The sequence below is a fragment of the Pan troglodytes genome, chromosome 1, assembly GCF_028858775.2.
Source record: "Pan troglodytes isolate AG18354 chromosome 1, NHGRI_mPanTro3-v2.0_pri, whole genome shotgun sequence".
NCBI classification, from domain to species: domain Eukaryota; kingdom Metazoa; phylum Chordata; class Mammalia; order Primates; family Hominidae; genus Pan; species Pan troglodytes.
Genome location: NC_072398.2, coordinates 92,243,721 through 92,263,618, shown reverse-complemented (window position 1 = coordinate 92,263,618; position 19,898 = coordinate 92,243,721). Strand labels below are relative to the sequence as shown.

Here is a 19,898-nt window from a genome sequence, read left to right as displayed (position 1 = left end):
TCGGCCCAGGAGTTTGAGACCAGCCTGGGCAACATAGCCAGGCCAGCCCTTGTCTCAAATAAATAGAAATAAATAAATAAATAAATAAATATATAAAATTAAAAAAAGAACAAGTCTTAGAGGTGAGAACAGGCTCCTCCTGGTTTGTTACCTCCATAGCACAAGGAAAAAGAGGGCTCAGTGCGAAGCTCCCCATTTTGCCAGGGAGCTTCTGTGGGACTTCCCTAAAAAGATCCCTCTCTGAAGCTGAGAGAATGAATTCGTTTCACTCAAGGGGAAACCACTCTCAGAACCACCATCTCTCACTGCTTAGTGATGCGTCCTCACGAGTTGGCAGACTTCTCCCCCATGGTAGGTACCGAGAGGGACCTGGCTTCACTCACCATCCTCAGGGCAGGGCCCCAGTTCATGGCTGTTCCTGGAGTCAGAAGCCAGGGGCTCCTTAGCGGGAGGTGAGAGGGAGCCATCTGTCCATCTAGCTGCTTCTGTGTGGAAACTGCCCACAGGCGTGGTGCCACCAGATGACTCTCCCCCAAGGGACTTGAGCAGCTCTCTGTGGGCCAGCTCCATAACCTGGAAGAGTCGGCGGGGGAATGTCTGCTCGAGTCCTTCTATTCCTAAGGCCCCTGGGGAAGGGGTCTGTGCTGGGCCTTGGGGAGGAGGGTGTGATTTAAGGGTGGCTGGGTGGGCTGGGGGAAGATCCCTGGGCCAGGACAGGATCTAGGGCTCCCGCGAAGACACACATCTCACTCATGGGGAATGGTTTTGGGGTGATGGTTTGGGGTGAAGGCCTGCAGGGACCCAAGCCCTGTTTCCCTCACCTTGAGCCTGTTGAGCTTGAGAGTGAGCTGCTCAATGGTACGGAAGATCATGCCCACGTCCCTGAGGGCCAGGCTTGGAGGAGAGCGGCTGGGGCGTCTTGGATCATCGTTGCCTCCCTGCAGCTGAGGCTGAGGCTCTGTCTGCCCTGCAGGGAGGCTGTCAGGCTGAGGGGGGCTCGTGGGTGCCTCTGAGTGGTCGGTGCTTGAGTCCAGGGGTCCTGATGGCATGCTGACATAAAAGCAGTTCCCTGTCCCCACAGTAAGAGAATGAGATCAGGAGGCAAACAGAGAAGTCGAAGCTATCCTCCCGTTCCTGTGGGATTCCCCAGCCACCTGACAGAGCAGGCCAGGCAGTCCTCTCCAGACAAACTCAGAGCACGTAGGCCTTGCTCACTGTCTGCCAGCCCCCTAAAAGCCCTGCTCCCGAGACCTTCTAGATGGCACTTGCTCAGTCTGGCCCCAACCTGGGGGAGATGCTGAGTGATGAAATCAAGGGAGAAGTGGCAGAGCCGCAGTGCTTCATTTGGGGAAATTGGAGTGGCTCCCCCTCCTTGAGTAAACAGATTGTGAGCTGGTTTCAGGTTCTTTTGAAAGGAGCAGGCAGCAGCCCTCTTGCCCTGCCTGACTCCAGCTCTGGATGAACTACAGCCCTGCCCTGCCCCTCTTCCATCCATGCCACGATCCTCTGGAGGTCCCTTGACCCAACCAAGGGGTGTCAGAGAGAGCTGGAGGAAGGACATGGAGGGTTCCTGACAGGCAGGAAGCACAGAGAACCACCGCGGAATCTAGGAGGCTCTTTCAGCCGATTTCCACAGTGACACTGGAGCGGCGGCTGAGGTGGGGAAGTGGCTGCTTGCGTATCAGGTGAAGGACACTAGGTCCCCACCCCCAGGCCAGGCTTCCCTGCCCCTCCCACAATTGCACACAGGCGTTTATCCCTGCCATTCTGAACAGGAGCCTGGACAGGTGGCTTCTTAAGGCTGGATGGACAGCCAGCCTTTAGAACCGGATCTCCCCGTCTTTAGAGCCAGATCTTCCTCCTCCCCATTCCAGGCAGCTGAGGGAGCTTGTGGGTGTGTGTGTGACCATGGGCAGGGGTCCGACTCTGCCCTCACAGGTTCCACACTCCAGTCTTGGCCTGTCTTTAGCTCCAAGGAGAAAGTTATTACCCGTAGCCTTTGTTCCGCCTTCCACTTCAGGTGGCCCAGGCTCTGACTGGCCACTCTCTGGTAGTGCAGGGACAACCTTGCTGCCTGCCACCTCAGCTGCACCGACACCACCACCACCAGGAAGAGGAGAGACCAAAAGACAAGGAAAGGGAAGGGAGAGAGAACAGGAAGGAGAGAGGGCAGGAGGTGGGGACAGGGGGAGGAGAAAATGGGAAGAACAAGGTGAACACAAGATCATACACGATGACATCCCAGGCAGTGCAGAGAACTTTCCACCAATTCACCGAGAGACAGAGAAGGAAGGTCAGTTCCCAGAAACCCAGGAGACAGGTGGCCCTTGGGCAGATGGAATGAAAAATGCTGCTGGAAGGGAGGCAGAGTGGAATCCCAGGGGAGGGCAGGCCCACTAGCGTGGAATCCCATCCCATGTGTGCCCCAGGCTTTGTTCTACTTTTCTTGCCACCCTCTCAGACCAGCCCACTCTTCCCGGGGTGGGGACCTTCCTCCCTGGGCTCATCTATTGGCCTCCCTGTGAGCTTGTCTTGGCTTTTCTTGTCTCAAGGCCGTCCATGGTGTTTCCCAACCCGGGGTGCCCTCCCTGCCACCTTGTTCACTCCCCACATCCCTCACTCGCCAAATGTCTTCCCAGCTTTGTCCTCCACCCCTTCCAGTCCCAGCTGCCACCTCTACTGCCCTTGGAGCTGTTGCCTGGCGTGAGGGGCTGCATGCACCTGCCCTGTCTTTCCCGGCCTGAGGCTCCTGAGAAGAGTGGCTCTTTTCCCTGGGAACAGGAGATCAGTGAGGAGCACTAACAGAGACTGGTACTGGTAGTTGGTTTGTGCCAGGCAGAAAGAAATGTCCTTATGTGCTATAAAATGAAGTTCAGAGATGATTCAGAATTTTGTCTAAAGCCACACAGATATTAAGTGGCAGAGCTAAGCTCTGAATCTCGAATGTCCAACTCCAAAGGCTGCCTGATATCGGCGTTGTCTCCTTCTTCCAGGACCCAGCGTAGGTCTCTGCTCACACGGTACCCAGGGGGAGTACAGGGAAGGAAGCAGCTGTTCGGAAGACTTATCTCACCTAGCAAGGGTGCTTGTCTCCCCACTGGACACTCCCATTTATTTTACCTTTTCTCACAACTTTGTAACCTCCTGCTGCCTCTGTGCTTGAAGCATCTTCAGCCAGATTCCTGTCCAGTTCTGGAGACTCCCATATCCCAGAATTTCTGGTCCTTGGGGGTAGGTGTTCCAGAGAACAGAGACCCACGTCTTCCTGCTCTGGCCGTTCCCCCTCCAGCCCTGCAAGCTGGGTGTTGTCCCCTTCACCCCCAGGGGGTGCTTGCCCTGGGGAGCCTGGGTCCCAGGGGTGAGAGGTGACACTGATGACAGAAGGTGTGGGTGTCAGGTCGTCCTCGGGCTCCTGGGCAGCCTGAGTTTCCATGGTGTGACCTGGCAGCAGGCTCCACAGGATCAGGTGTCGCAGGTTCTCCACTGGAGGGGAAACAGGGTGATGTCTTCCCAGCATGGGACTGCACACCACGCCAGAAGGATCGTTGTACTGCCCCACTGACCCCAAGGTGGTGACCTCAGGCACAGGTGAAGCTGGAGGGCTCTGGCCAACTAGCTGGTGGGGGTTGGGTGGGGAACGACATCTATCTCTGCATCCATCTCTCCTCAAGCACACCAGGAAGAGCCTTCGGGAAGGTGGAGGGTGCAGGCACCTGCCAGTTCACACTGGGTGTGCGACTGAGGACCAGGGGCTGACGGCAGGGCCTTGAAGCACTCACCATCTTCCAGAGCGGAGTCAGCGAGCCCTTCCATGAACAGAGGGCCTGGGAAGGCCAAGTGGATGGGGTTCCTTGTCCTGATGCCCCTGTTCTCTCCATCCAGGGATGTGGAAGGGCAAGGCAGGACACCCAGTTCCTCTTCCTCTGCACTGCCCTCCTGCTCAGGGTCCTCTAGCAGGACCTGGTGCTTCCCTTGGACCCTCTGCTGGGACCCAGTGCCTGTTTCGGATGAGAGAAGATTGTAAGGCAGGGAAAGGGAGAGGGCACGTATGGGAGAGCCTATGGGCAGCTTTGGAGCCAAGGGGCTGGGAACACTGACTTATTCTACAGTTGTTTACTGAGAACTTCCCGTGGCCAGCACTGTCCCAGGCTCTTGGCATACAACAGTAAGCAAAACAAAAAGATCCCTGCCTATGTTGAGCTTACATTCTAGGGGAGGGACATACAAAAATAAGACACTTCAGTCAATTATGTAGTTTGTTAGAAGGCGGTAACTTCCACCGGAAAGAAGAAAACAACAACAGGGCATGGGGCTAGGGGCTGGACAGTGCTGGCTACAGTATTAAACAGATTGGGCCAAGAGGACACTGGAATGAAGACGCGAAGGAGGTGTGGCGTTAGAAGGAAAAGCATTCTAAGCAGAAGGAAACAACAGGGACCCAGCCAGGAAACCCGAGATTTCTCCTGAAACCCAAGACCCCAGGTTATTTCACACGCAAGCTCTCAATGAGAATGCTGTCCCCTCTACCAATCCCATCACAGTAACTGCATCTTAAGCCCTTTGTGCTCCCCAGCCCCGCCATGTTTTCCATTCCCATTGTTGCAGCATGTATCTCCCTCCCCAACAGTAACCCCTGGCTGGAGGATGCAGGGCCCGTGGATCCCGCCAGACTGCTCATCTTCTTCCACGGCTGACGCCGTCACCCAGAGAGGCTGGGTGGGAATTTCTGGTCAGGTGAGTGAGTTCACCCTTTCTTAAGTCTATTCAGTCTGCTCTCCTTCCTCTTCCAGACTCTTCCTCCCGCCCTGTTTCTTCTCTACTCTTTATCAAAACCTCACACCCCGGGCCCTGATGGACTCTCCCATCGCCCCCATACTCACACCCAACCTGTGCCTACAGAAAAAGGCCTGGGCTGGCTCCCACAGGACAGTTCAGGGCCCTTACCTCCAGGCAGCTCCTCAGGTTCGGGTTCACCATGGAACACGTCTGAGTCATCCAGTTCTACCCTGAGGAAGGAAACCAACACAGGATGAGATGTCATGAGATTCCACCCTGGACTCGTGCATTAGAATGGGCAATGGAGTAGGATCCGAGAAGGACGGTGTGGGCCTCTTCACCTGGCTGGTCTGCTTGGCAACCCAGAGAGGAGGGGGGCTGCTGGCTGAGCTTCTCTGGTCCCTTGCTCTACAACCCCCTCACCCTTCTTCAGGCTCAGCTCTATTACAGCCAGGTGGCAGGCTGTGGGGGAGCAGACAGGGACAAGCAGCAGGGACAGGGGGCACGTTCCTCCATCTGTCAGCACTTGGAGCTGTCTGCTCCCTGCTAGCATTTCCCTGTTGTGGCTGTCTATCCACGGGGGCGAAGGGCTTAAAAGCAGCAGGAAACAGGAGGTTTGGAGTGGAGAGAGTGCAGGGTCTGGAGGGCTAAGCACTGCACCTGCTGGGTGTGGGGCCCTGCTGGGCTGGCTCCCGGGGACCTGGGGGTGGAGGATGTACGGGCATTGGGGCAGCTCCGGGGTGCCTGGTGGCATTCCGCACGGCCTCTTCTAAGAGCTCCATCCATCTGTTGCTCGGCAGGAACAGAGAGGACTGTAGTGAGAGCAAGATAGCAGCACGCACCACCCCGTACTGAGCCCACTGGAACAGGGCTTCCAGGCCCTAAGAACCCTCTGCCTGGCAGGTGCCCACCTCCCTGTACAGTCCTCCCTGGCTGCTCCCTTGCGGTTATATTACTTGCAGCTACCAAATCCTGGACACCAACCCTCTGTTACACTCTGTGCAAAGCATTCTATGTTTTCCCTCTAAAGTAATCCTCTAACAGGTAGCATTAGCCACATTTTACAGATGAAAACCCTGGAGTTGGGAAACAGTCTGACTCAACCTGTCTCCTTCCACTGTACCATGCCACCTCTGGCAGCTGCTGTCAAAGAACATGGGCTGGGTGGGAGGCAAATGCCTGAGAAGGATGCATGAATCTAATTTGCCTGATGGTGAAGGGAGTAGGGCAGGAAGGAAAGAAGCAGCAGCAGCGGCTGGAAGACTGCAAGAAGCTCATTCTTCCAGAAGCGGGCCTGGTGACCAGGTCAGGGGTGATGACCCCTCCCAGCTTCTCTACTTCTGTCCTACCTCCCACTTCCTTCCCAACCCCTTGTCCAGGGACTGCTTTGGGGCCCAAATCTGGCCTTGCTACCCACTGTCCTCATACACACCACCCTGGTCCGAAAGGGACCGCAGTTACGGGTAACCCCTCAATCAATTCTCACGTGTTCTTGTCTGATGATGTCAATGCAACCAGCTCATAGATCTGGGGTGGGCCCAGCTTGGAGGTGCAGATGATGAAGAAGGCCCGTTTATCTGTGTGAGGAAAGGAAGGTAGAAGGGTCTGTACTAGGGATGGCAGGTGTGACTGCAGCCTGGGCCAGGGTGACAGAGTGGGACTCAAAGCCCTGACCCTCAACGCGGATGGAGAGTGCAGCACGAGACAGATGTGGATCTTCAGGACCGCTTGGAACCCACTTACATAAGGGACAGAGGAAATTCCAGGACCCCTAATGTCATCTTCCACAGCCACCCCCATTCCTCTCCTGCTCTAATAACAGTGATGGCTGATAGGTGTATGGTGCTTAGGAGTTATAAAACTTTTTTTTTTTTTTTTGAAACGGATTCTTGCTCTGTCACCCAGGCTAGAATGTAGTGGTGCCATCTTGGCTCACTGCAACCTGCGCCTCCTGGGTTCAAGTGATTCTCCTGCCTCAGCCTCCCGAGTAACTGGAATTACAGGTGCCTGCCAACATGCCTGGCTAATTTTTGTATTTTTAGTAGAGATAGGGTTTCACCATGTTGGCCAGGCTGGTCTTGAACTCCTGACCTCAAGTGATCTGAGTGCCTCGGCCTCCCAAAGGGCTGGGATTACAGGCATGAGCCACAGTGCCTGGTCAAGGGTTTATAAAACTTTTTCATACCCATCATCCCTTTTGATGCCCACAAGAGGTAGGGTAGGTATCACTCCTATCTTACAGACGAAGAAAGTGAATCCAGAGAATTTTGCTCCAGAGCCCTTTCTCACACACACTACACTTCTCATTGAAACGTCCCTGTCCACTGGACCCAGCTCTGGACCGTGGGTACTAACATCTTCTGTAACCAAGCTCTGCCCAAGTCACTCTGTAGCAGAAAGGCTTGTCCTACTCATTCTGCCTAATCCCATTCTTCCCAATCCTGCTCAGACACTCTTACCCATCCTGGGTGTGCACATCCTATCCAGCACTGTGCTTGGGGACTGCTGACCACCCCTGTGCCAGGTTGTCTGTCTTCCTCTTGGTCCCCATCCTAACCCTCATCCTACCCCACTTTGGGCCAGTCCTACCACTTAGGCTGGGTCAGGACAGGAGGAAAGGAACACAGGTGGACAGGTAGGTCCTGTAAAGGCTCCAGACTGGCCCTGCCTCACCCAGCACTTGCTGGACATGGTCCCTGAGCCCCAGGCCAGCCTGGACCATCTCCCCAGGTACCTGTGGCCACAGAGCGGATGAGCACAGCATTGAGCTTGAGCACGGGGCTGAAGGTCTGCTTGCTGTCTGAGGAGCCCACAGCGGTCTTGCTGTGGCACTTCAGCAATAGCTTCTCATCCTGTTTCTGTAGCAGCACTAGGAGGTCCTCCAGCAGCAGCACGTGGAGGTCTGGAGGGGTATGGTCATGGGAAGGTGTTCCCTGGTGCCTACTCATCCCTCATGAGCACAATGCAGGGCCACAGGCTCTTGGAGGCTCTAGGAAGTCCTGGGAGTCTGGTGACCCCATTTCTCTCTCTGGTTATTCCCTTCCCATGTCCTGAGCTATCACCTCCAGTCATGTTTCAATGCTTGGGAAAGACAGAAGAGCCCAGGGAGGCCCACCCACTACAGGTTCCTGCTCAGTCCCAGTCCCCTGGCACATACCCAAGGTCTTATCCTTGCTGATCCTCCAGGTCAGGGGTCCCTCATGGATCATTTTTCTGGTTGTAAGATCCAGGCTCTGTTAAGGAGACACCATTCATTCATTCATTCATTCATTCATTCAAGTGTTTGAGAGCCTACTGTGTGCCAGACATTGTGTTAAGGTGCTGGGAATTGGTAAATAAGAAAAAGTCCTTGCCCTTACTCTCTTGTGGGGGATGAAGACAAGCAAAAAGGTAACTGTGAAGTCATGTGCCATGTGGCAGCAGGGGGATATACCAATGGCTCTGACTTGGGTCTCCCACCTGCCCCTACCACGTGCCAGCTACAGTCCCAAGAAGACCACATACTGCTTTTCCTGCCCATGCCTCCAGCTCTATTCCCTCCCAGAAGATCTCCACCTTACCTCCAGTTCTACCCCATCCCCTGCTCTCTCAGGCTGAGTTCCAACATCTAGTCTTTCTTAGGTGGGGCGGCCTGCCTTGTCCATCTAGGGACAGGGTGACAATAGCAGGGTGTGTGTCTTCTGGGGCTCCATTGTGCCACCCTATCTGGTCTCTGTCTCCTACCTCTAAGATTCTCCAAGCCCTGACCAGTGTTCTGCTCCTAAGGGTACCCACAAAGTGTGAGGGGTTGACTGCTGCAGCCTCTGCCTCCTACCTTGAACTCTGCTGCCAGGGGGTTGCTGGCCCTCTCCAGGGCGGTGGCATCCAGGCGTTTCTGGTAGCCCTCTAAACGGTGGCGGTTCTCTGTTTGTTTTACCGCTTCATTCACATACTTGAGAATCTCCCGGCACTGGTCCCGGGCCCGGCACAGCTTCTCATGCTCAGAGGTGCCACCTACCAAAATGGACAGAAGAGATGGTTGGGGCTCCTGCCTGAGAAGTCTATCATGGCGCCAGCTGTTATCTGCCTATTCATCCATGGCAGCTGGCTTGCTTCAAACCAGCAGGCGTGGGTGGAGGGGAGCCACCCTTGCCTCACATGAGGACCCCAAGTGGTAAGGGTAACTTTTACTGAGCATCTTCACGTCTCAGACAGACTACTGCTTTGAAGACGCTGATAGCTCCTGGGAATCCCTGCCTCTACTACAACCAGCTCTACAGATGCAAGGGACAGAGACTGTGGTAAATGGCCACAATTATGCCTCTGGAAAGCCTGTTCAAATCAGATTGGGGTTCCTAACACCTCTCTGTCCTGACTCCAATGTCTGAAATTTGGGGGTAGTGAAAGATGCCCAGGATCCCAGGGAGAGTGACAACCTGAGGCTAGACCCTCTTGTTCAGTCTGGTCCCCTGCCCCTCTAGTGTAACCACATAGGCTGTGTCTTTTGTGCACTGCAGGGGGCATGAATGGGGATAAAATCCAGCCCCATGCAACCAGAGGGACCCAGGTGCCCTTGAGTGCCAGCCTGTGTTGGGCACCGGATGCTTTCCTTGGATTTGCACAAAGGCCCACACAGGTGGCCTTCGATGGTGGCCCCTACTCCTCCCACTGTTAAACACCTTATATTTTCCAAAGGACATTTACAATCATTTTCTTCTCTGAAACACCCCACAACAGAAAAAGGACGAAGACACCAAAGACCACAAGGCACAGTGACTTGCTAAGGTCACAAAGCAGTGTCAGAATGAGGGTCTGGCACGAGGCCCACTGCCTGTGATGCCAGCCCCTCCCTAGGTGCTACCCTCTGTGTGCTTGATGATGCTCTCCAGCAGCAGCGGGTACTTGGTGAGCCGCTGCATCTCAGAGATGATGAGGTCTCTCAGCTGCAGCCGCCGACACTGAGGGTGGCTCTCAGCCTCCTAGACAGCAGGAGACACAGAAGGGAGGAGATGTCAGCGTGGCTGGGAGCTGGCTTATGGGCTCAGGGCCAAGATGGGTGTGAACATGACAAACAGGTCCTAACGCCAGATGGATCACTCAGAAATGGCAGTGGAAGCTTCTTCCTTAAAGATGTAGAGAAGGGTGTGTGGTGGCAGGGAGACACCAATCCAAAGGGATATGGTCAAAACAGAAGGGCAGGCATATTGCTGCCATTCTATAGACAAGGAAACTGAGATCCATCTCAGGACACACAGGTGCTGGTGGGTGAGCCAGGCCTCTGACTGCTAATCCAGGATTCTTTCCAACAAACAGAAGTCTCTTTGTCTAGAGTGAGTCAGTGCTTTTGAGGAGCGTGTGCCGAAGGGTAGAGGGAGTTGCTGTAGACAGGGATGATGTGGCCAGAAGGAGAGAAGTTCAGGAGATCCTTGGTGACCTTGATGGAGATGAAGGAAGGCCAAGGCATGGCCAAGGACGCACCTGCATGAAGAGCTGGAATCGACTCTCCTTGCGTTGCTTGGTCTTGATTAGCTCTAGGGCTATTGACTGATAGGAACAGAACTGTGCAGCCACTTGCTGGAGTTCCTCTCGGGCAGGGCCATCAAACTGAAGAGGCAGAATGGACACGGGGCCAGGCATCAAACCCCTGCCTGGGACCAGACCCCTGCCTATCCCTTCCTTTGCCAAATTCTCTGGCCTTGGGTAATGAGACCCTGCCTCCCCCAATCTCCTCCTTGCCAAGAGGGAGAAGTTTGGAGCCATACCCGGGCCAGCATGAGGTCACTGATCTCTTTGATGATGGGGCCTTCCTCCCGGAGCTTCTTCATGGCTTCACACCAGGAATCTGGGGCAGGAAGAGAACAAATAGAAATGCCTGGGGTTGAGCTCAACTGCCAGAACCTTTCTGACAGAGAGAAGTGAATCTCTGACAGCAGTGCCATGGGAAGGGTCTGGAAACCATTGTACTTTCGGGGTGAACTCCAGTGCTGGTTTCAGGCTGTCCACACATCTTTTTCTCACCAGGGATTGGTGGGAGGTTACCTACTCAGGGAGGTCCTGGCAGTGGGGCCAAAGTGGAACAGGAAGCTGAAGGGCAGCAGAAGAGGAGTCTGGAGGGGCACAGGCTCCTTACTGTGAATCTCTATGAGTTCAGGCAGGTTCGGGAAGAGCCGGGCCAGCTCCTCCCGGGGCATCAGGTTCTCCTTCTTCATTCGCTGGTAGAAGATCAGGTCCAGGACCCGGAGTGTGCGCAGGTGGGAAGCTTCAGTCACAAACAGCTCTGAGCGGTGGTTGTGACAAGGAGGGTAGAAAGCCAGGGAGAAAATGGATCAGCAAGTATCTAGAGTCCCTGACCTGGTTCCCACACCACTCTATTTTTGGGGGAACTGAAGTGCCAGTTTCAGATCATACGGCAACTTTTCTCTTACCCCAAGGGCCAGAACTGAGGGGAACCTTATAGCAACAGGCAATGTGGACCTGCTCCAGCACACAGGGGCCCCCCACCCTATTTACCTCTTTCCCACCCTTGTGTCTTAGGCATTCTGGACCTATTCCCACACGTGTGAGCGGAGCTGGGGGCAGTGGAGCACGTTCTCACCATTGATGACCTCTTGCCGGTCAATCTCCCGCTGGGTTAGCCCAGCCACCACATCCTTGCCCACTGTATGCTGCCAATTTTGGGCATCTGGCTCTGGCTCCAGGTCAGACAGCTGGCCCAGATCATCCTCTAGGAGGTGGGGAAGGAGGGCATCTGTGCAGAACCCCAAACTGGGGGACTCAATGCTCCTGGGGGAAAATAGGCAGCTCAGCTTCATTTAGGAGGAAGAACTCACACAGAGGGTTTGGCCCTCCCTCTCCTGCCCGACCTGCTTGCCCCATGCACATGGGAAACCAGTGGGCCCAGAAGAGGAGACAGCCACCCAACCAGCCCCTTGCGGGTGAGAGGAGCAGCTAGGTGTGGATGGGACACAGAGACACCAAACAGAGGCACCACCGTGCCCATCACTTACCTGCGGCCCATTTTGGGAGTGAATGGAGGGGTTGGGTTCTCAAGAGACCTGTGGAGGGAATGTCAACTCTCAGCAACCCTCTATCCTTGCTGCCACCCCTGAGATGTCCATGGGTGCAGCCGTTGTAGCCCTGCCCACCTGGTGGAGAGGCTGGAGGTAGAGGACGAGGCTGACTGGTGCAGGCGAGTAGCCTCCGCAGCAGCATCCATGTCAACATCACTGCGAGAGCGGGGCACGTTCTCTGCCTTTCGAGACCGTTTCATCTCTTCCCGGCCCTTGAGGCTTTCAGAGCGGCCCAGGCGAATCTCTGAGCGTGAACTGGGGGGAAGGGACAAAAGACTTTGGGACTTGGGAAGTCAGTGGGCCATGCTTACATCCTGGCTAACTCTTACCTGTGGCTCCATCTCAAAGATGCCTTCGTGCCACAGGTTCTCCTCCTGAACATGGCCAAAGCAGCTGGATGGCAGTGGAAGCTTCTCAATGACAGACTATTTTTGCTGCTCTACAAACTCCTCCTCTCTCCCCAGCCTAGCCTGATGGATGGACAGTCATCTTCCTCTGGAGCTATTAGGAAGGGATCCTAACAGGAAGATGAAATCTGGGGCTAACAGACTCAGAGTTGTAGTGTGTCCAGAGGCCTGAGACACCATGCTTCTGTCAAGAAGGTGGTAGACATCATCGTCCCTCAACAGGGAACACAAGGTCCCAGCTCCCTGCCCCTAGTGGCCAGTTCACGTTGCCTCTGCTTTGGAACGGGTCAGCTCCCACCTTTAACTCTGCTTGAGGCGAACCTCTTTTAAGAGGTCTTAAGAGGAAAGTGGAGTCACTATATTCACAGCTCATTTTAGGATTTTCCACACTGCCTGTCAGAAAGTTCTATCTGCTGCTGGATTCTTAGCCCTCCAGTTTCGATGTGGATGAGTTCCATTCTTATCTTAACAGTACTGTTCCTAAGATTCCATTTCCTCTCAAGAGCAGACAGGCTTGTGCTTAAAGGGGCCTTTTTACTGATAGGCAGGACCCGCTCCTTGGCCTGCCGTGCTTGGCTACTGAGTGTCTCTGGGGTTTGATGAGATGCTGATGACTGGGTGTTGCGGTGTCGAGTCCTGCAGTGCATCAGCCCAAGACAGCTGGCACCTCTGACCCCTAGCCGCCCCAGGATGGTCACCCCACCTCCATGCTGTGGCCCTGTTGGGCTGGTTTTCTGATATTATTAGTAATCTACATCCTGCTCTGCTTCTAGGACCACAGGAGGCCTGGAAATGTCTGCAGAGCTCTTAATAGCACAGCAGGTTGCTGCAATGAGGAGCTAAATGTCTCGGTCTCCATTCATTGTGCCCAAACTGCCAGATGATCCAAAATGGAGCTCATCTCCTAGGGTCCTGAGGGTTTTGTCTGCAGGGTTAGAAAATATACTGCCCACTGATCCCTTATTGAATTCACCCTCCAGAATTGTGTTAGAACAATCCCAACCCAGACTAACTCAGAACACTTTTCAGTGTCCTAATGGGTCACTGTACCACCACAACAAACACCCAGTGGAGCTACTGGGGCTGCAGAGCTAAGCACCTTCCTTCAAGCACCCAGAAGTAAGTAATGCTCCTCACCAAGAAGTGAGGCATATCATCTATCTTTGCCCCCAGATTCCTAGGGTATTGCCTTCTAGAACTGGGGCATCTTATACCTGTTGAGTATCTACAACAATCTCTGACCCGCCATACTGCTAATACTATTTCTTCTGAGATTGCCAATGAGTTGATAATCATCAAACCCAAAGGCTTCTGCTTAGAGTAGCTTTAGGATCCTAACGAGTGTCTTAGGGCAAATTTACCTAGCAATGCCAAGAATGCAACTTTGTAAATGGTCTCAAATATTTTCTCAAAATGTTGATGTCTTATAGTCTTAAAATATTTGATATATCTACGACATCATGTGCTTCCACAGGAATCACATAATTTGCGTATTTAACTTACCCATTAATGTTAGAACTCAACCTTCCCCCAGTACAAATCTAACCTTTGTCTCCTGTAAATCTGTCAATTCTCATGGCAGCAAAATCTTTTAACACGTGTTAAGCTGAAAAAAGGCTTCATATAAACAGAAAGGAGTAACCTGCATTCAAGCAGGAAAGGTTGGCTTATGGTTTGATAATTAGTTATTTCAAAGGCAAAATAGGCCAGGTGCAGTGGCTCATGCCTATAATCCTAGCACTTTGGGAGGCTGAGGCAGGAAGATTGCTGTGGTTGGGAGTTCGAGACCAAGCTGGGCAACATAGTGAGACTGTCTCAAAAAAATAAAAATCAATTAGCCAGGTGCAGTGGTGCATGCCTGTATCCCTAGTTACTCAGGAGGCTGAGGTGGGAGGATCCCTTGAACCCAGGAGTTTGAGGCTGCAGTGAGCTATGATTGCACCACTGCACTCCAGCCTGGGTGACAGAGAAAGATCCTGTCTCTTTAAAAAAGAAAAAAAAAATCCCCAAAACAAACAAACAAATAAACAAAGGCAAAATGGCTTGAATATCCACGCTGCTACATACTGACTTGCTTTCATGCCTGCCTATACTCCAGCTCAGTGGCTCTGAGGCTTGACTGTACACAAGCATTATTTCCCCCCACACAAGACCATATTACTCTACCTGTTTAAGTCACCTTTAAGGGTGGTGTTGGTTTTTAAGTGTTGGCTATAGAATTTTAGACATGACTTGACTGCTGTCATGCCACAATCAAGAGCAAGTAAGTCCAAGAACAAGTTTTCATACCAGACAGGGACTCTAGTTAGAACCTGACCAAAGAAGAATATGAGAGATGCCAGTCTCAGTTCCCCTTTTTCTTCTTGAAAAGGGAAAAACAGTCCATTTGTAATCAATCCACTTTGCCTCTCTTTGCTGAGGTGGACATCCGATGCCTATAGTTACATCATTTGTCTTTAAAGTACCCAGCAGAATCTCATCTCTGGCTCTCTTCCTCACATACAGACAGGAAACCACTTTCTTTTGCCTGCCTGGGTCTTTTTTCCCCAGGACTCCCTCTTGCCCCCACTATAGTCTTCCTTATCCTTGTCACTTAGGGTTTCCTGATTAGCTGCTTTTTATCACCTAGCTCGATCGTGGATGAAGGCTACTGAGTAGTCAGGTGATAAATCCAAAGGGAATTTGAAAAGTGTGTAGTTCTTGGGCTGGAAGTCGGGGATCTGCTTGCTCTTCCACTGGCCTGTTCACTAGCACACAATGTGTCTCCTGAAGATACTGGGGGTGGGGAGGAAGTTCTGTAAAGGGAGCCTTAGAAGCTAGTGGAGAGGGGTAAAGTAGCTGGAACTAAACCCTAGCATCAGCCCTGCCCATGACCCACTCTTCGAGCAGCTGGCGAGTCCCATCCAGCCAGTGCTACCTGTCACTCTCCAGCAGGTCCTCAGGAAAGCTTCCGGTCGAGAGTCGTTGTGTCCCAGGTTCTGGGGCATCATACTGCTGGTTGTTCTCAAAGTGCTGAATGATGTTCCTCACATTGCCTGGTTTGACTAGAAGCAAAAAGAAAATGAAGGACACTAGGCTTGCTGTTCAGGGATGGCTTCTCGGGCTTGGACTTCCCCAGATCCCAGAAGACAGAGCAATGAGCAAGCGTGGATGAGAACAGCACTGGACCAAGAGTCAGGAGATGTGTTCTGGTCCTGGCTCTTCTATGAATATGCTGTGTGGCCCTGGGCAGTCACACTACCTTTCTGGGTTGATTCTTTCCTCATGCGCAAAATGAGAGGGTTTGGAAGTATATTTTCCATAAGCATTCTTTTGGCTCTCACATTATTATAATAACGCTTCTGCTTGAAAGTCATGATTAGGTTTTTCCTAAAAGCCACATACAGGTTAAAAAAACAGCCAGGAAGACCAAAGCACATCTACATGTAATTTGGCCATGTTGCCAAAATATATCAGACATTTCTCAAATTTAAATGAATTTTAGAGTTCTTTATTTGTTTTTCTCTGCCTCTCCTTCCTGTCCTTTCTGCCCTTCTCTGGCCTTCATCACTACAGAATCAGACTCTTTAGTACCGTAAGAGGTGACCTAGGAGGAACAGAGGAGAGACTTCACTGGCATTCAAATTCCAGCCCCCTTTCAAAGCTAAGACAGAAGAGAGCTGTTCCTGTTCAGACAGAGAGGGCAGATGGTAGAGTGAAAAGGCACAGGTAATGCCAACTACAGCCCCTGGAGAACTCAGACCCAGAGTTCTGTGGCTCTCAGCAGGAGGGAAGAGAGATAAGGAATTCACCTTCAAGTCAACTAGCTCAGTTCTGAGCCCATCGATATTAGAACAGGGGTGGGCTAGAAATGCTGGCTGCCTGAGACCAGCGGAAAGGACAAGGGGAAATGGGGAGGCAATATCAACAGCCCAGGGTCTGGGCCCTGATCCTACTTCAGAGATTCTGACATCTACATATACAGACTTACAAATCTGTCTCAAAATTTGACTTTCATAAGAAAACTTCTAAGTCAGAGAGAACAGAAAAAAATTTAGCTGCTGTCTTCACAGCTTACAACTCGACAGCCTTTAGGCAAGTGGCTAGGGAATATTTTTCTAAAACTGTGTAAGTAGCTGTGGGTGCACATTACAGGAGTAGGGCTATTACCATCACTCTCACTTTGGAGATTAAGAGCAGATCTGCCTGTCCCAGCCTGAACGTGCATCTGGGCCTTGAAGCCATGCAGATGCCAGGGCCAGCTGGGCAGCCGCAGCCCTGAGCCACCCTGGCTGGGTGATGATGTGGGAGCCTGGGAACATCCTATAACTGAAAGCCGGCAGGCTGAGTCCACTCTTCCCTTTCCCATGGGCCACTTGGAAAATGCACAATTAATGTTCTAGATAGAGTTATACCTTAGCTGTGGCAAAATACAGGCGTAGCCCTGAGATCTGGTATAACTGAATGACCCAGAGTAACAGGGGAAAAACAGGTAGAAGGAAATGCATTTTTAAAAAGAGCAAAGTGGCAAGGCACACAGTGCCTCATGCTTACAATCTCAGCATTTTTGGAGGCCAAGGCAGGAGGATCACTTGAGCCCAGCAGTTTGAGACCAGGCTGGGCAATACAGTGAGACCCTCTCTCTACAAAAAATAAATTAGCCAGGTGTGGTGATATACGTCTGTGGCCCCAGCTACTTGGAAGGCTGAGGTGGGAGGACTGTTTGAGCCAGGAGTTCAAGGCTGTAGTAAGCTATGACTAGACCACTGCACTCCAGCCTGGGCAACAGGGCGAAACCCTGTCTCAAAACACAAAAACAAAAACAAAAAAACCTGAGGACTGGATTTCAAGGCCATTCTTTTTTTCCCCCTTGTTTTATAAACTTTTTTACATTAATTCCTTATTTTTACTGCTTAAAATGGCATACAGTCTAGGAATTTAGTAACTTTTAAACTAATTTGGAAGATAATATTTTTAATTGTCACTTTTACATAAAATAAATTGCAGTAACAGAATAGTTTCCAGGTTGCATCCCATTGCTGTCTCTCTCTCTCTCTGTATATATATTTATTGTAGAACCTAGAAAGTGTTAATCAGTTGCACGCATATGGACCTTATTAACAGGAAATGAACTTGCTCAATTCTGTGACAATTCACTGTAGGCTCTAAGCTTCTTGTGGGTTAATGTGTATCACATTAATGTTTTAAATACATGGATTCTGGAAGATACTAGGTCCTCTAAAATACATTTAGGGTCATTCTTTTTTCACTGCTGTGGTTAACAGTGCTGGTAGTCAAACGTCAAAAGAGATGGAGGTGCTATACTGAAGGGCTTAAGTAGATGATAAGAACAAAAATATCCAAGAGAAAAACTGTTGGAGACCCATACTTTACATAAAAAATAAAATCACCTTCAAAGCTGACATTTTAATTATTTTAACTGAAAACAAAAATCTGAGGCACTGACCGGGCGCGGTGGCTCATGCCTATAATCCCAGCACTCTCGGAGGCCAAGGCGGGCGGATCGCCCGAGGTCAGGAGTTCGAGACCAGCCTGGCCAATATGGTGAAACCCCATCTCTACTAAAAATACAAAAATTAGCTGGGTGTAGTGGCACATGGCTGTAGTCCTAGCTACTCGGGAGGCTGAGGCACGAGAATCCCTTGAACCTGGGAGGCGGAGTTTGTAGTGAGGCAAGATCACACCACTGCAGTCCAGCCTGGGCCACAGAGTGAAACTGTGTCTCCAAAAAAAAAAATCTGAGGCACTTCTGCTTCACTGCAAGACCCTTCAATGTGTGAGGGTTCCCCTCACTTATACAGAACTCTGGATTTTTGGACCCTCATCCTTGGAGATGTGACTGAATTATAGAGAAAAGGCCTCAGGCTATGGAAAAACTGCCAGAGGAACCAGAAGTCTAGTCTCGGCCAGAACTACCAGAAGGAGCTGTCCCTGCAGGAGAAGGGGCCTTGCCCCCTGGAACTCTGAGTTAGGAGACAAGGTCTCGTACCTGGCATGAGGGTGGTGCCCTCCCCAATCCCCCACAGGGTTTGCAGCACACAGCAGCTTTAGCAACAATGAGCAACGCATAAGAGAAATGGAGAGAAGAAAGAAAGGGAGGGAGGAGGAACAGGATGGGAGATGATGAGAAAGAAACAGAAAAGACAAGATTTGGGAGATGGAAACTCAATGCTAATGCAAAGACAAACCCAAATAAAATGGTCCTTTTACCTTCCACAGGGGACAAGGGAATATGAAATGCTAAAAGAAAAACAAACAAAAACAAAAGTAAACCATGAAGAGTCAATCAATGTTTTAAGAATCAAAATAAAAATTACATCAAGCCAAAAAATTAAAAGGTAGTGGCGAAAATCAAGGCTGATCTAGAAGAATCTCTTTCCGTTTCCTGCAATGCAGCAATTTCAGAAAGGGAGGCCAGCCCACCCCACTGCCCTTCACAGATTCCCACTGATATTGGGGGGCTTAAGGTACTGACTGGGAGGGGCCAGCAACAATTTCCAGACAAATGACACACGCTGGGAAGAGATCAATGATAGGATCAGTTGAGTTTTGGGTTACTGATGGCATTAGGGGAATCTCTGGGTCCCAAACTTGCCCCCAACCTGACTAGTTCTACTTAATAGTGACTCAACCATCCCCCGCCCGCATCTGTACTACTGTAGTCTTGTGTGCTAGGACCAATTATAGACTCTTGGATGAAGGTGAAGGGGGCATTTACTGTCCACAGGGCGATCCTTGCCGAGGGGAAATGTTTCTCACGTGGTTGTTTGGTAGCTAGAACTGCTCTGGGTTCCTAGACTAAGACCCGGGGACCGGCACGGCTTCCTTGGCTCGGAAACATTCACCTGAACCTCAGAGATCCTGCACTGGATTTGGCAAGGGGAGAAAGTGGCTGTGGTCTGAGTTTGGGCCTGTGGCTCCCAGAAACACAGGAAGGCCCTCTGCCAACATACTGGTACATGAAAGGGCTGAGGTCCCTGCCCAAGGAATGCCCAAGGCTGTTGCTCCCCAAATACTCACTGCTTTGAGAAGAGCTTTTGGGCTTCCCAATGTATTTGAGGATAGGGTTTCGCTTCTTGTCCTCCAAGGCATCCTTTTCTTTCTTGGAATTGCTGCTCTGCTGAGACAGGAGACACTGGTGTTTGCAGGAGGTCCTGATACCCAGGCGTGGCTGCTAATCAATTCTGCCACTGTCCCCCAAGGCTGGCCCTCAGCAAGTAACTGGAGAGCTGACTCTTGCTGGTACCCTAACAAGCATGTTCGCCTCTGGCCTGGGTTTGGAAGAGACTGAGAGCTGCTCTAGTCTGGGGGTCCTCACTGACTCCACATCCAGGTGGAGGGATGTAGCCAGAGACCTGCAAAACGGCTTTCCTGACCTACCTCAGCACAGAGAACTGCACCAAGAGGAGGTATTTTCCAGGACAGCTCTGTTACCTTCTTTTTATTTTTTTTCAGACAGAGTCTCACTCTGTTGCCCAGGCTGGAGTGCAGTGGTATGATCTTGGCTCACTGCAACCTCCAATTCCCGGGTTCAAGCAATACTCGTGCCTCAGCCTCCCGAGTAGCTGAGGTTACAGGCATGCACCACTATGCTGGACTAATTTTTGTATTTTAATAGAGATGGGGTTTCACCATGTTGCCCAGGCTGGTCTCGAACTCCTGAGCT

General features: G+C 51.7%; 1 protein-coding gene across 20 annotated transcripts in view; it reads right to left on the bottom strand.

Annotated features, from left to right (window-relative positions):
• The window catches only part of ARHGEF11 (Rho guanine nucleotide exchange factor 11), a 112,075-nt gene that overhangs the window by 1,572 nt on the left and 90,605 nt on the right, over nucleotides 1–19,898 (bottom strand). For 9 of the 20 annotated variants that reach the window (XM_016929637.4, XM_016929602.4, XM_016929611.4 and 6 more), the window contains 21 exons: nucleotides 19,253–19,352; nucleotides 18,443–18,472; nucleotides 15,150–15,276; nucleotides 11,901–12,080; nucleotides 11,763–11,810; nucleotides 11,351–11,538; nucleotides 10,886–11,032; nucleotides 10,518–10,597; nucleotides 10,234–10,359; nucleotides 9,617–9,734; nucleotides 8,591–8,769; nucleotides 7,934–8,009; nucleotides 7,511–7,678; nucleotides 6,263–6,353; nucleotides 5,437–5,562; nucleotides 4,945–5,006; nucleotides 3,780–3,998; nucleotides 3,121–3,483; nucleotides 1,991–2,086; nucleotides 822–1,069; nucleotides 384–573 (listed from right to left, as the gene is read on the bottom strand). In XM_016929637.4, the coding sequence (XP_016785126.1) occupies nucleotides 384–573; nucleotides 822–1,069; nucleotides 1,991–2,086; nucleotides 3,121–3,483; nucleotides 3,780–3,998; nucleotides 4,945–5,006; nucleotides 5,437–5,562; nucleotides 6,263–6,353; nucleotides 7,511–7,678; nucleotides 7,934–8,009; nucleotides 8,591–8,769; nucleotides 9,617–9,734; nucleotides 10,234–10,359; nucleotides 10,518–10,597; nucleotides 10,886–11,032; nucleotides 11,351–11,538; nucleotides 11,763–11,810; nucleotides 11,901–12,080; nucleotides 15,150–15,276; nucleotides 18,443–18,472; nucleotides 19,253–19,352 (2,962 nt within the window). The remainder of the gene's footprint in view (nucleotides 1–383; nucleotides 574–821; nucleotides 1,070–1,990; nucleotides 2,087–3,120; nucleotides 3,484–3,779; nucleotides 3,999–4,944; nucleotides 5,007–5,436; nucleotides 5,563–6,262; nucleotides 6,354–7,510; nucleotides 7,679–7,933; nucleotides 8,010–8,590; nucleotides 8,770–9,616; nucleotides 9,735–10,233; nucleotides 10,360–10,517; nucleotides 10,598–10,885; nucleotides 11,033–11,350; nucleotides 11,539–11,762; nucleotides 11,811–11,900; nucleotides 12,081–15,149; nucleotides 15,277–18,442; nucleotides 18,473–19,252; nucleotides 19,353–19,898) is intronic. The other 11 variants (XM_063796612.1, XM_513900.8, XM_001167782.7 and 8 more) reach the window with 5 other exon arrangements.